General features: G+C 35.9%; 1 protein-coding gene across 6 annotated transcripts in view; it reads right to left on the reverse strand.

Annotated features, from left to right (window-relative positions):
• Window positions 1–12,118, reverse strand: part of MME (membrane metalloendopeptidase) — a 124,262-nt gene that overhangs the window by 37,735 nt on the left and 74,409 nt on the right. For all 6 annotated transcript variants that reach the window (XM_083363650.1, XM_083363649.1, XM_083363651.1 and 3 more), the window contains 7 exons: window positions 8,378–8,539; window positions 7,185–7,265; window positions 5,671–5,757; window positions 5,449–5,567; window positions 3,912–3,977; window positions 2,499–2,633; window positions 1,206–1,307 (listed from right to left, as the gene is read on the reverse strand). In XM_083363650.1, coding sequence (XP_083219776.1) covers window positions 1,206–1,307; window positions 2,499–2,633; window positions 3,912–3,977; window positions 5,449–5,567; window positions 5,671–5,757; window positions 7,185–7,265; window positions 8,378–8,539 — 752 coding nt within the window. The remainder of the gene's footprint in view (window positions 1–1,205; window positions 1,308–2,498; window positions 2,634–3,911; window positions 3,978–5,448; window positions 5,568–5,670; window positions 5,758–7,184; window positions 7,266–8,377; window positions 8,540–12,118) is intronic.

Below are 12,118 nucleotides of genomic sequence, written 5' to 3' on the forward strand. Positions count from 1 at the left end.
ATTGTCACCCTGATTAGAGGTAATACTAAGTATCTATAGTTTAACAGTTTATCGACTTGGATTTTGAAGACTGACATCAGCATATGACATTTGCAAATTAAGTTGTGGTTTAAGAAATTGATACTTGGCTGGGTTCTCCATCTTTTGTGAGATGTTTCTTGTATGACACATGCTCCAAAATCTAGTTTCCAGAATCCCATCCCGTCTTGCTGGCAGCAATGCAGGAAATGCATTCTGGGCTCATTTGTACATTTGGATTAACCTGATTTGGGCAACCTTGTCTAGTCTGCAAATATCCAGAAAACTACATGAGAACTCCCAAGAGATACAGAAAACCCTAAAGTTCAGTTAGTGCCCTTCTGAGTGGGTTTTAGTTTGAACTGCAAAGTTATGAAGTGATTGACTTCATAATTTCACAATTCGATGAAAGGTTATCGACTTTGAAATGATGTTTGTGGGATTCTAGCAGGTTAAAGTAAAAACAAACAAACACATAAGCACAAAAATAAAACCAGATAAGATCAAGTGACAATTTAAAACCAGTATTAATGATATCCAGAGAAATTATTCTACAAGGCCATTAAACAGATAACAGCTTTTTTTGCAGTTGCATACTGCTCCCATGTTTAAATAAAAAAAAGTAAAGAGGTTAATTTATTTCATACTTGCTGCAATATGTCTCAAAATTACACGTGCTGAGAAATTACTGATAATACAAATCAGTTCATTAATGAGTTTAAAGAACAAGTCAACAAAAGATATTCTTTAATCAGAAGATTGACATGTCAACTTATTAGAACTTAGTGCCAAAGAATTTAGCCTTGGGACAAAGGTTCTGTTCCTATCCTTCTGTCACATGGATAAATTTGTCCTTATTGAATATTATGTAGGTGTCATATCTACCATAAAATGTAGATATGATTACATCTCATTTCTTTTGGCCAATGAAACAATTTATATCACTAAACTTTGTCCTGCTGTTAAGAGTTGATTTGCAGCAATAAACTATAGCTTAACTTCACTGTCCAAATCTACATTTGCTTTGTTTCTCCTGCAATCAGTTAGATACACACACCAGGCTGGTATATTTAGCTTAGCATTTTAAGCTCAAAAGCTTCATATCAAACTTTTTTTTTTTAAAAAAAAGTGGGTTACATTCTCAGTCAATGGCAGAAGCTGGGAGCAACATATTAGCAATATTTTACCTTATTATTGATTTCCATGGAGAAATTCCTTTGGAGATCACTCAGCTTCATTTTGTGGTATAGCAAAAGTGGGTCATTTCTGTCTTCATCTTTGGTTGTGGCCTAGAAAAACAAATTTATACTATAAAAAGGAGTGGCTGGGAAGAAAGGACAACAAAAACAGGAAAGCAAAAAAACCAACAACCCCTTAATATAAAAGGCAAAGCAATCTTCAAATCAAAGAGATTAAGGTATAAATGACTGTATTGTTAGTATATAAAAGGTAGAAGAAAGTGTGATCTTATGGTCCATGGGACAGGATCCTAGGAAACACAGAAGCCCTCTCTATCCTCTTGCTGAAGCTAGAGATTCTGCTATGCCCCGGGATTAATTTGACCTTGAATACCCCTATCTCAGCTCATGCCAGCTTCTACATCATGCAACTTTCCAAGAACATAAAAGCCTCAATCTCAGAACACTGAGATTCAAAAGAATGTAACAGAATAGATCCTAGGCAAGACAAAATGTTCCTCTTAGCATAAGAACAAGAAGTGAGTGGAGATGCTACTGAATAGACTGTCATTTTGATATATCATATAGACCTGATTTATAGGTTCAGATCACTCTTTCAGTAATTCTTGGAATAAAGTTATTGAGATCAACATGATTTGTTATGTCTAACCTAAATCCCATTGATTTCAATATGTTTACTCAAAATATCACAAAGTCTAAATCCAAAATATTACCAATGAGAGAATGTGGTGATACAATACATAGATTTTTTTAAGTACTCACCATTTTGTGTATTTCTAGAGTCATAAATATAAAAATATTCAGTGTTTTCTCCTTGCTGGGGCCACTGTACCTTGAGTACATTAGCTATGTAATACATTTTTATTATTACTTTTATAGTAGTATTAATATATACTACTAATAAGTATTGAAGGATTATCGTATGATGCAGTAATGTCAAAACAGAAGTAGAAATAGAACTAGATATAATGAATTTATTATCTGTGAACCCTGGAACATTTTCCATTCTGACCATACCAATCCAGCCACATTATGTCTGTTCTGGAAGTTTTTTCATGGGAACAGCCAGGTTTAGGATTAAAATGGAATATTTTTGTATTCCCCGGAGCCTCATCCCCCAAACAGTAGGAAATAGAAATACCTTTCCCATGTATAAATTTAGCCGTACTTTCTCCCTAAAATCCCCAATTTAACAGTATAATTTTGGGAGTGAGGGAAAGAGACAGAAGCCATTTTTTTCTTACAAAACATTCTGTACATAAAATAGGAGATTTAACTTACATTTGCAATTTCTTTCTCAAGAGCCATTATCCTCTCTGCTTCTATAGAAATTTCAGTGTCATTGATGGGGAGATTTCTTTCTTGGCGAATTAACTTTGCTACAGAAGTCATGAAACTTTCATAGGCTGAACAGGCCTGTAAAAAAAAGAATGTTTTGCTTTAATACTATGACCAACTTGTATAAAAATTATTAAAATGTTAATAAAAAGAACAGTCTAAAGATAATTTTAAATATTGTATTACGGTAAGTTACTGTATATCTTTAATGAACATCAGCCATAATACTGTATGAAGATTTTATTATAAGTATTCTTTTAGATTTATAGTGTCTATTTAATCCTATAATTTGCACTGTTGAAGTACTAACTAGTCCTAGTAGTTTCTAAACTATTGCATTAAATCATGAGTTGGGATAAGGCACTAATTCTAGAAACAATTATTCATTTTAATTAACTTCTCTAAGTGTTTGAAGAGACCCTTTGTTTCTTGTTAATTAACTTTTCTCCTTGGCATGCTGGAATTTGTATACTCACAATCCACATTTGGGTCAACTTAACACCTGACAGTTTTCTTCACTAATACTTTTGTGTAAGAAATTTGAATTTATATTAGGATGCTGCACCCAATCATCATCTGTGCACAGAATTAAGAAGAGCATATCAATCTGTCGTCATCAAGGCAAGAAAACCATCATAGAAAGGCAGCTTTAAGGATATAGAATGGTAGACAAAGTGCATAATCTATTTGGAGTGCTTATATGTACTCAGTCTCCGTTGGGGAAATTTTTTAATAGATGTTTATGTGGGACTTCTTTTGCTTTGTTTGCAAAGAATATATTTACACAATAAAGATAAAGGTAAAGGTTTCCTTGTCCAGTTTTGTCCAGCTCTAGCGCACAGTGCTCATGTCTGTTTCTTGGCGAAAGGAGCCAGCATTGTCCAAAGACAATTTCCATGGTCATGTGGGCAGCATGGCTATATGCCAAAGGCACAAAGAATGCTTTCCACCAAAGTGGTACCTATTAATCTACTTGCATTTGCATGCTTTCAAACTGCTAGGTGGGTAGGAGGTAGGGCAAACTGACATGCTCAGTGTCCTTAATTGCCAAGCCATCACGCCCCCATGTTGTACAAAATAAACACACACAGAAACTTAACAATTTTGGGATATGCTGGACAATTTTTGTAGAGTAGTAAAACAGCATTATATCTTTCAAATGGAAATTGGACTATTAAAAACTCTATAGCAAATATATTTGTTATTATAAATAGTTTGCATATATGTGGATGCTCATTTTCTTTTTTGCCTTTCTATTAGCATTTAATGAAGGCACTGCTCAGGGAAGCTGCCAGATTTGTCAGAAAGTCTAACTTTTCGTAGGAAGCTTTTGTTTATTCCTAAGTCTGCATATACCTCTTTGTACAGTCCAGTGCATTCATAGTAATCACGGGAAGGAAGTCCAAGTCTTGGTTGATCAACCTACAAAACCAAATTTAAAAATAATCAGGCCACAAATAAAACAACAATTTGTCATCAGATAGAAGTTTGCAAGCAGTGATGTTTACTTTTTTCTAAGTAACTCATTTTTTCCCCAAAGTGCCTCTAAGGTGAGGCTTTTGAAATACAAGCATATAAAGCTAAAAATTTGGAGAGAAAATGAGGAGGGAGGGAGGAAGAGGAGGAGAGGAGACAGGAAGACTAAAATGGGTACCCTCCCTGATTTCCAACAACTGTGGCTTGTTGACAAGAAAAAGAAAATATGATGGTGATATCAAGACATAAAAGTTTCACTCTGCTATATTTCCTATAAGAGAAAGTAAGTGTTCAGTTACTAAGCATCTGTACAAATAGAAAAAAGCCATTGCTGGCTTTTAAGAGTGACAAAGGAGAAATGGAGATTCAGTATTCTTAGTAGCAAATGTCATAAGACACAATCAAAAGTAGAACTTCAGCGTCATAGAGGTGTGACTACAAATTGACATCCCACATTTACTTAGCGGTTAGAACAGACATGTCAAACACAAGGCCCGGAGGCCAGATCTGGCCCATGAAGTGGTTTCATGTGGCCCACGAAGCCATCCTGGAAACGGTGAGGGAACGGCCCCCACTGCCTTGGCCCTGGCCCAGAGACCCTCCTTCTGCCAGAGACCCTCAGATCTGTCCCACTCCTGCCCAGGCCTCCATAGGCACCCTTGATGCGAACGATGTAGAGCTGGCCATGCCCACCTAGTAGGCCATACACACTCTAGCCACACCCACCCAGTAGGCCACGCCCACCCAGGCCATACCCATCCAGCCCCCTGAGGGCAACCGCAATGCTGATGCGGCCCTCAATGAAATTGAGTTTGACACCCCAGGGTTAGAAGATATAGCATTATTTCAGTATGCTCTTTTATGGGAGGAAACAAAGCTATATAGAACCAAAAACAAGGGAAAAGAAATATAGGACAAATAGCTTATCCCTTGGCTCCTTACCAAGTATCCACAAAGGCTACTATTCTTTATTGGCTGCATATTCCTAACCCTGCACACATTGTAATTATTAGTCTGTTACAATAATTTGAACATCAATCTTAATGGAGCTTTTATCATTGAGGATCACAAAATCAATGGGTGGGTTAATCAGGCAGATTCTATTGAAAATTAGAAAAGTTAATTACTTTTCCTAAGCATACACAATCAAGCAATATATGGCAGAATGATTTAAATTCAGTCATCAAAGGAAATGAATCCTGACTGTATAAGACATGTTTAGCAAAACATTTTTAACGGAAATAAAATGGGAGTTACATGTGCATTACCATTCTGTTGCACCCTTGCTTGTGAGCCATATTAAGGACTCCACAGTAGGATGATATGCTATTCATTTAAATTTAAAATCCCTAGTTTCCCTAACCATGCCAGTGAGAACAAATGCATTTTTAGACATTTTCAAGAATGACAAACTTACATGAAGTACATGTTGTGAGGAGTTTTTATCATCAGTACCAACAAACATGTTAATGATGACTTTTCTCCCAAATTGAAAATTTAACTCTGCAATGGATTTCTCTGCACTCCATGTGGAGCCTAAAGTAGTAAAATCATATAGTTAGTGTTGGATAAAGATAACTTTTAACTTCCCCTTTTCTGTTTGAAAATTACAATGAACAAATAACCTGAATTCACCTACCGTCCCAGCTTTCTGCTGCTATAGGCCATTCTGAAATGTTGGTCATTAGGTTAATTAGCGGTTTCCCTTTTTTGCTGTTAATGGCAGCTTGTGAAAATAAACATGAATTCCATTAATTACAGGTAAAGACTTCTTAAACCACTCAATTATCACAATAATGTATGGTGATGATCCTGTATTTCCAAACAAAGATTTTCTGCAGAATCATATCTCACAAGAAAAGGTAGACAAAAACAAATAGATGGAAGTAACTTGAGCCTTCGGTGCCTTCACAGAATATGATTTAATAGGTTTGTAAGTGACACAAGTCACAACAATGTTACACGTGTTATGATGTCATCACAGAAATAAAACAACTCACATAACATGATGTCACATGATGTCATTCCATCCCCTCCCTCCCATGGTCTATGGTTTGTGGCCTAAGCTATAAAAAGATTTGTTTCTCACTTATGATGAATGGTTTTGGTTTGTAGTTATGGCTTATAGAAGAACTGAACCCATCCTATGTGGTATTAGCAAACATTGTACAGACATAACTGCCACTCTCACAATAGAGTCTCTGGGAGGCTTATAGAACAACAATGTCTGGGTTCCAATGGCATGCCAAACCAAACCAATCCAACCCAACCCAAACTAAACCAAATCTTACAGTAAAAAGGTAAAGGTAAAGGTTCCCCCGCACATGCGTGCTAGTCGTTTCCGACTCTAGGGGCCGGTGCTCATCTCCGTTTCATAGCCGAAGAGCCAGCGCTTGTCCGAGGACGTCTCCGTGGTCATGTGGCCGGCATGACTAGACGCCAAAGGCGCACGGAACGCTGTTACCTTCCCAACGTAGTGGTCCCTATTTTTCTACTTGCATTTTTACGTGCTTTTGAACTGCTAGGTGGGCAGAAGCTGGGACGAGTAACAGGCGCTCACTCTGCTACATGGCACTCGGGATTCAACCCGCCAAACTGCCGACCTTCCGATCGACAAGTTCAGCGTCCTAACCCACTGAGCCACCGCGTCCCTTCAAATCTTACAGTAGTGTACTGTAAATAGGACTCGTTAATTTAAGAATCAGTAATATTTACTGTGAATAACATTATTTCTCCAAGATTTTTTTTGCTAGCCATTTCCTTTACAGATGCCACAAATGGAAACAACTATCAACTACAACTACATTCTATCAGTTTTTTTCTATGACCTCCTACACAGTATCTATAAAGTAGATTTTAATTAGTCAACTGTACATCTCAAGAATTGAAGCAATTGATTAAGAAATATGTACAGAATTCAATAAACTGATACTAACCTCATACACTTGAATTTAAATGTGCGAAGCATACTATGGTGCCTATAAAGTAGTTGCAAGAGTGCAACTAAAAAGTAATATTAGTAAGCTGCTCAGAGTTACCTTGAGGTAAGATGGGTGACCAATAAACAAACCAATAAACAAACAAATAAATAAATAAGAAAGAACAAGGTTACATTCATTACTCTTAAATGTGGTAATTCAGCAAGCAACTTACTTTCATTTATACAAGATCTATAGAGTGTTTTTGCTTTTGCAACAGCATCTATATCATTACTGTCCTTCTTCTCAAGAACATCTGAAAATGATAAAGATATATATTACTAAGTATGATACATAATGTAGGTTACATTCTATAGATTTTATGCAGAAGCACACATACACATTTTACTCATTTTAACTTCATAAAAAAATGAGATCAGAATTCAAAGCCTTATAGGCCAAACTCAAGAGTTTCTGGCAGAATGATGAACTAAATTTCCATGGTGAAAGCAGAGCCACCACTAAAGCTCCCCTGTGTATTGCAGCAACTTTCTGTGGGCATAGCTGCCTTTTACCATAAGGGGATAAATTAAAAAGGTACTTTCCAAGCAGTTTGATCCTTCTTTCTTAGATGCACCAATTTAATTTCCCTTCCTATAGGCCCTATTAGGAAGGAAAATAAAAGAAGCAAAATCAAGAAAAAACACTTTCTAATGTATGTTTTAACTTGGTCAGTGCAAACCCAGCAGAGTTTAGAAATTGGTACTTCTTCTGCCACAGATTCTCTTCTGTTTTGGAGGTTTGCTTTGTCCATCTGTAAATACTCTAAGATTAATGTAATGCTGTTTCCATTAATGCTTTTATGGGGTCTCTATTCCCAAATTATTTGTCTGATTCTCATCAAATTTGACATCTTTTGATACTTCTAATACAGTCCTTATTTGTCTATATCTAAATATAAACTGTAAGACTGACCAGTTTGGACTAACTTGTTAAGCTAATTATTTTCTTTCTAATTTCTAGGACAATTGCTCATTCCTTCTGGATCATTGAGCCAAATGATGCAAGAGCCAGAATGCAATGCAGAGTCTGTCCCACTAAATGAGATCGAGATCATCCAAATATGTTTACTCTTGACCCACTGTTGATGTGGTTGTTAGCTGGGGATGTTTTTTTTTTTTTTGGTTGTGGCTTTTTCAGCCCCACATTGTTGGGATCTGCTATTGTGCATTATCTCCTCTGCCTTTTTTGTTTACTCTTGATCAAAAAAGTATGACCTTACAAATTTGCATGTCACCTAGCAAATCTTTGAGATTGAGATAAACCAGAATATATATCTTGCTATTCTGTCACAAAATTGGAATGTATATAAAATAAATAAATAAATAAATGATTCAGAAGTTGAAGTAACTCATTTGTACTACTGACCTTTTAAAACAACTTCTAGTTCATCTCTTAAAATATCAAAATTACTATAACGGGAACTTGTTTCTGGTATAATGTGCTTTTTTAACCATCCTCCACAAGCATACTGGTAAAAATTACTGCAAGGTTCTGCTGTTGTATCCATGTTCTCAATGATTCGGGCAGCTGTCATAAAACATAAAACATAAATAAAGACATATCGAGGGTAATGTATGTTTTAAAAAAGTCTACATTTATCTTTATTGTTATAAAACAATAGCATTAATAGAGATTTAGTTTTGTAATGAGCAGTTGTAACCCTCAAGTGTTTGAATTATGCCAAGCTGTATTAACTGAATGTCAATTACTTTTGAAGAGAGATATATAGAATTCCACTGTACAACAGCAGAGTTAGTTGGGTGTCAGTATTATTGCAACTAATAGAACTTATCGAAATACAGATTTGTAGACTGCCATAAATAACATCTGAATTTCACACTAAGTTAAATATTTTGGGTAGCTAGAAGATTCTGTTCCAAGAACATGACTTGATTGAAACAAAACCTGCTTCAACTGAGGGAGAATGAAAATTAACATCCATGTTTTTAATCTCTCTCTCTCTCTCTCTCTCTCTCTCTCTCTCTCTCTCTCTCTCTCTCTCTCTCTCTCTCTCTCTCTCTCTCTCTCTCTCTCTCTCTCTCTCTCTCTCTTAAAGCTGCTACCACCACAGTCCCCTTCCTGAAGCCACACTACATTTCCTGATATCTGTTTGTATGAGATTGCAGTATAGGCCAAACAGCACAAACCAATTCCGAACTGTCATATATAGCTGTCCATGAGACTTGGCTTCACCTACTGCACTCAAGTGAAAGATAGAGGTTTTATTTTAGTTTGGGCATATTGCGAATCCACCATTTGCAGCTTTTTCAACAAAGCACAGCTTAATATGTTATTTTTGATCATTGTAAAGAGATTAAATCATCCTACTCTGAAGAATACATGTTTAAGAAAATATTTATCAGAGAGTCTTCCACTTCTAAATATATGGTCTCTGTCACTTTCTGACTGTTAACTGCATATTCTTTCATATGTTAAGAAAGAGATATTTCTATTTATTTTGGGGACCCTGTAGAATTCATAACATCATCTGTCTTCAGAAAGATTAGAATTCTAATGTATGAAGGGAATCTCTATGACTGGAGAAAGTCCCATATTGCCTAAATTTACCATTTCAACATATAGATTTGACAAAGCAGAGAAGTTAGCAGATCATTCCTGGATGCATGAGAGATGTAATTCTGAAGATAGATGATGTTATAAAAAAGCAAATATGGCAGTGATGTAAAACATATTATTCTTTGCCTACTCCCCAAACTGTTTGCTTGTCTGTGAATCTTAACCATAGATGCAATTTTTTTCTCATTTGTATAAAATTAATTACCATTCCATTCTAATTACCACCCACAGAGTTAAAAAGAAAAATAAATAAATCATAGACTAAACTATGAAGACTTTGTGCCTTAGTCTACTACATCAAGCATTGTAGCTTGTTCTGGTGGTTGTTTTTTTTTTTTGTTTAGACCTATTGCTGGTTTCCATAAAACCATTTTCATAACCATTAACTTAAATTAAATTTAAATAAGCACATTTCATTGAAAGCAATAATTAGAGTAATAATATGTTGTATATGATGTGATGTAGCAAATGTGTTGTCTTGAATTTAGCAACTACAGTTCCCACATAATGCAATGACAAGATTGGAGACAGCCTTATCTGTCTAGCTATTCCGTCTTACTCACTGATTTCCCAATAGAATATATTACAGCATAGATATCACTGCTATACAACCTCTCCAAGTTGAAGAAGTGGGGCAACCCACTTCAAACTTCAGAGTTTAGCTGGTGTCAGCATATGGCAAACTAGATTTTCAGTTCTAATGGACTTACATAAGGCAAGGCAGTCAGCTGGCTAGAAACATAATTATTAAATTATAATACTTGGAGAGATTCAAACTTCACCATCTTCATGACTAATTCATTGCTGTGATTTGGTTAATTGAGTAATGGTAAAATCTGACTTCAATTCCTTTTTCCATAATACCACAAGAAATGTGTTAGTGGTAGATTTACTGTCTCTTCTAAACTTATTTGTAAACTTTGTTTATATCTAAATACCATTGAGGTTGTCTAAGTTCCAAAATAGAGGTTCACAATTTAAAATCTAAGCATCACACGACCCTACGCAAATTTCCCAATTCAAGATCAAGTTGTAACTTTTAACATGACAGAGTGAAATAATTAGATGAATTAAGAGAGTACTCTTATTAATTTTATTTAATTTTAATTAAATGTAAATCAAATTGAATTAAATATAGTTATTGTCTCGTCCCTGCCCACTTCTTTTTGGAGAATACTTCTTCCCTCCACCCCCACCCCCCAATATTGGTGTTGGAGAAGGTTCCTACAAATATTATGGACAGCCAAGAAAATAAACAAATGGGTCACTGAACAAATCAATCTAGAGTTCTTATTCAAGGCAGAAATGACCAGGCTCAAATTATCCTACTTGAGATACATTATGTGAACATCTTGCTTTTGGGAGAAAGCTCTGTTGCTGGAAAAAGTGGAAGACAAGGAAATCAGAAGCAAGTTGGATGGACTCGATTACAGTAGCAATGAATGCATTATTAGAAGACCTGAGGTTCTGAAATGATTGTTGTGTGGTAAATCTATCTATGTGGACATGAAGAATCAACATTGACCTGATAGTAAATCATTCCCCGTTCTGCAAGATGACCTTTGATCCTGAAATTGCACAGTGGTCCTTGAAATTTACAAATCTTTAAGAGATCTATCCGTTTCCTTTGTTTCATTCTGCAAACTTAGAGCATTGTTTAAGGATTCTGGAATCAAATTGCTTATTGATATGCTCCTAAACTGCTGTTAGGAGAAAACAGACTTAGCGCAATTCTCCATGTCTTGTGCTGTTCCCCACTGCTTCTTGGGCCAACTTCAGGAATTCCAGTCTGGATTGAAATGGGTTACTAACAAGTCTGAGCTAGTGCTGTCTGGACTATGGTCATTGCAAGATCTGATTGCCATCCCGTTTCTTATCCTTATTGTCCATGCAAGGAAGGCAAGCCTTGCTGTATGTCCACTAAAAGATGTAAGATTTGAATGAAACATGAGTTTCTAGGGGTGAGAAAAGTTTCATCTTGCCATCACTGGATCAACTGCAAGTCTATAAAAACCTATGGAGACTATCTACATAGCACAGTGACAAGTCCCTGAGGGGTGGCAAGAGGACAAACACTGCAGTCATTTGGAGCTGAGGCTACCAGAAGATCAGAACAAAGAACTGTTGAAGAACATCTGCTCTGAAGGGTTTAAGACAGCTCTGATGAGAAAAGAGCATTTTTTTTAAAAAAAAATCGAAACCAGCAAAGACTGTGTGGTTTTACTTGCAACAGGCTATGAGTAAGGGAAGATGACATCTGTTCCAGGGAGAGGTGGGGGACACAACTGACCAAGCAGAAAGTACAGACACTGTGCACTCCCTCACATCTGTGGTTTGATAGTTTTAATAACCATATTTGCAAACTAAGCTATTTTTAAATCAATTTGAATTCCCCAAAATACAATAGAGGATCATAAATACCTGATATTATTGTCACAGTCAGCTATCAAAATTCATTTTTGAGCACAGTATTTATTTTTTTGGAAACATTTAATTTACCTAATTTGTGTAAAAGAACTTCAATTACAT

This window comes from Vipera ursinii, assembly GCF_947247035.1.
Source record: "Vipera ursinii genome assembly, chromosome: 5".
NCBI lineage: Eukaryota > Metazoa > Chordata > Lepidosauria > Squamata > Viperidae > Vipera > Vipera ursinii.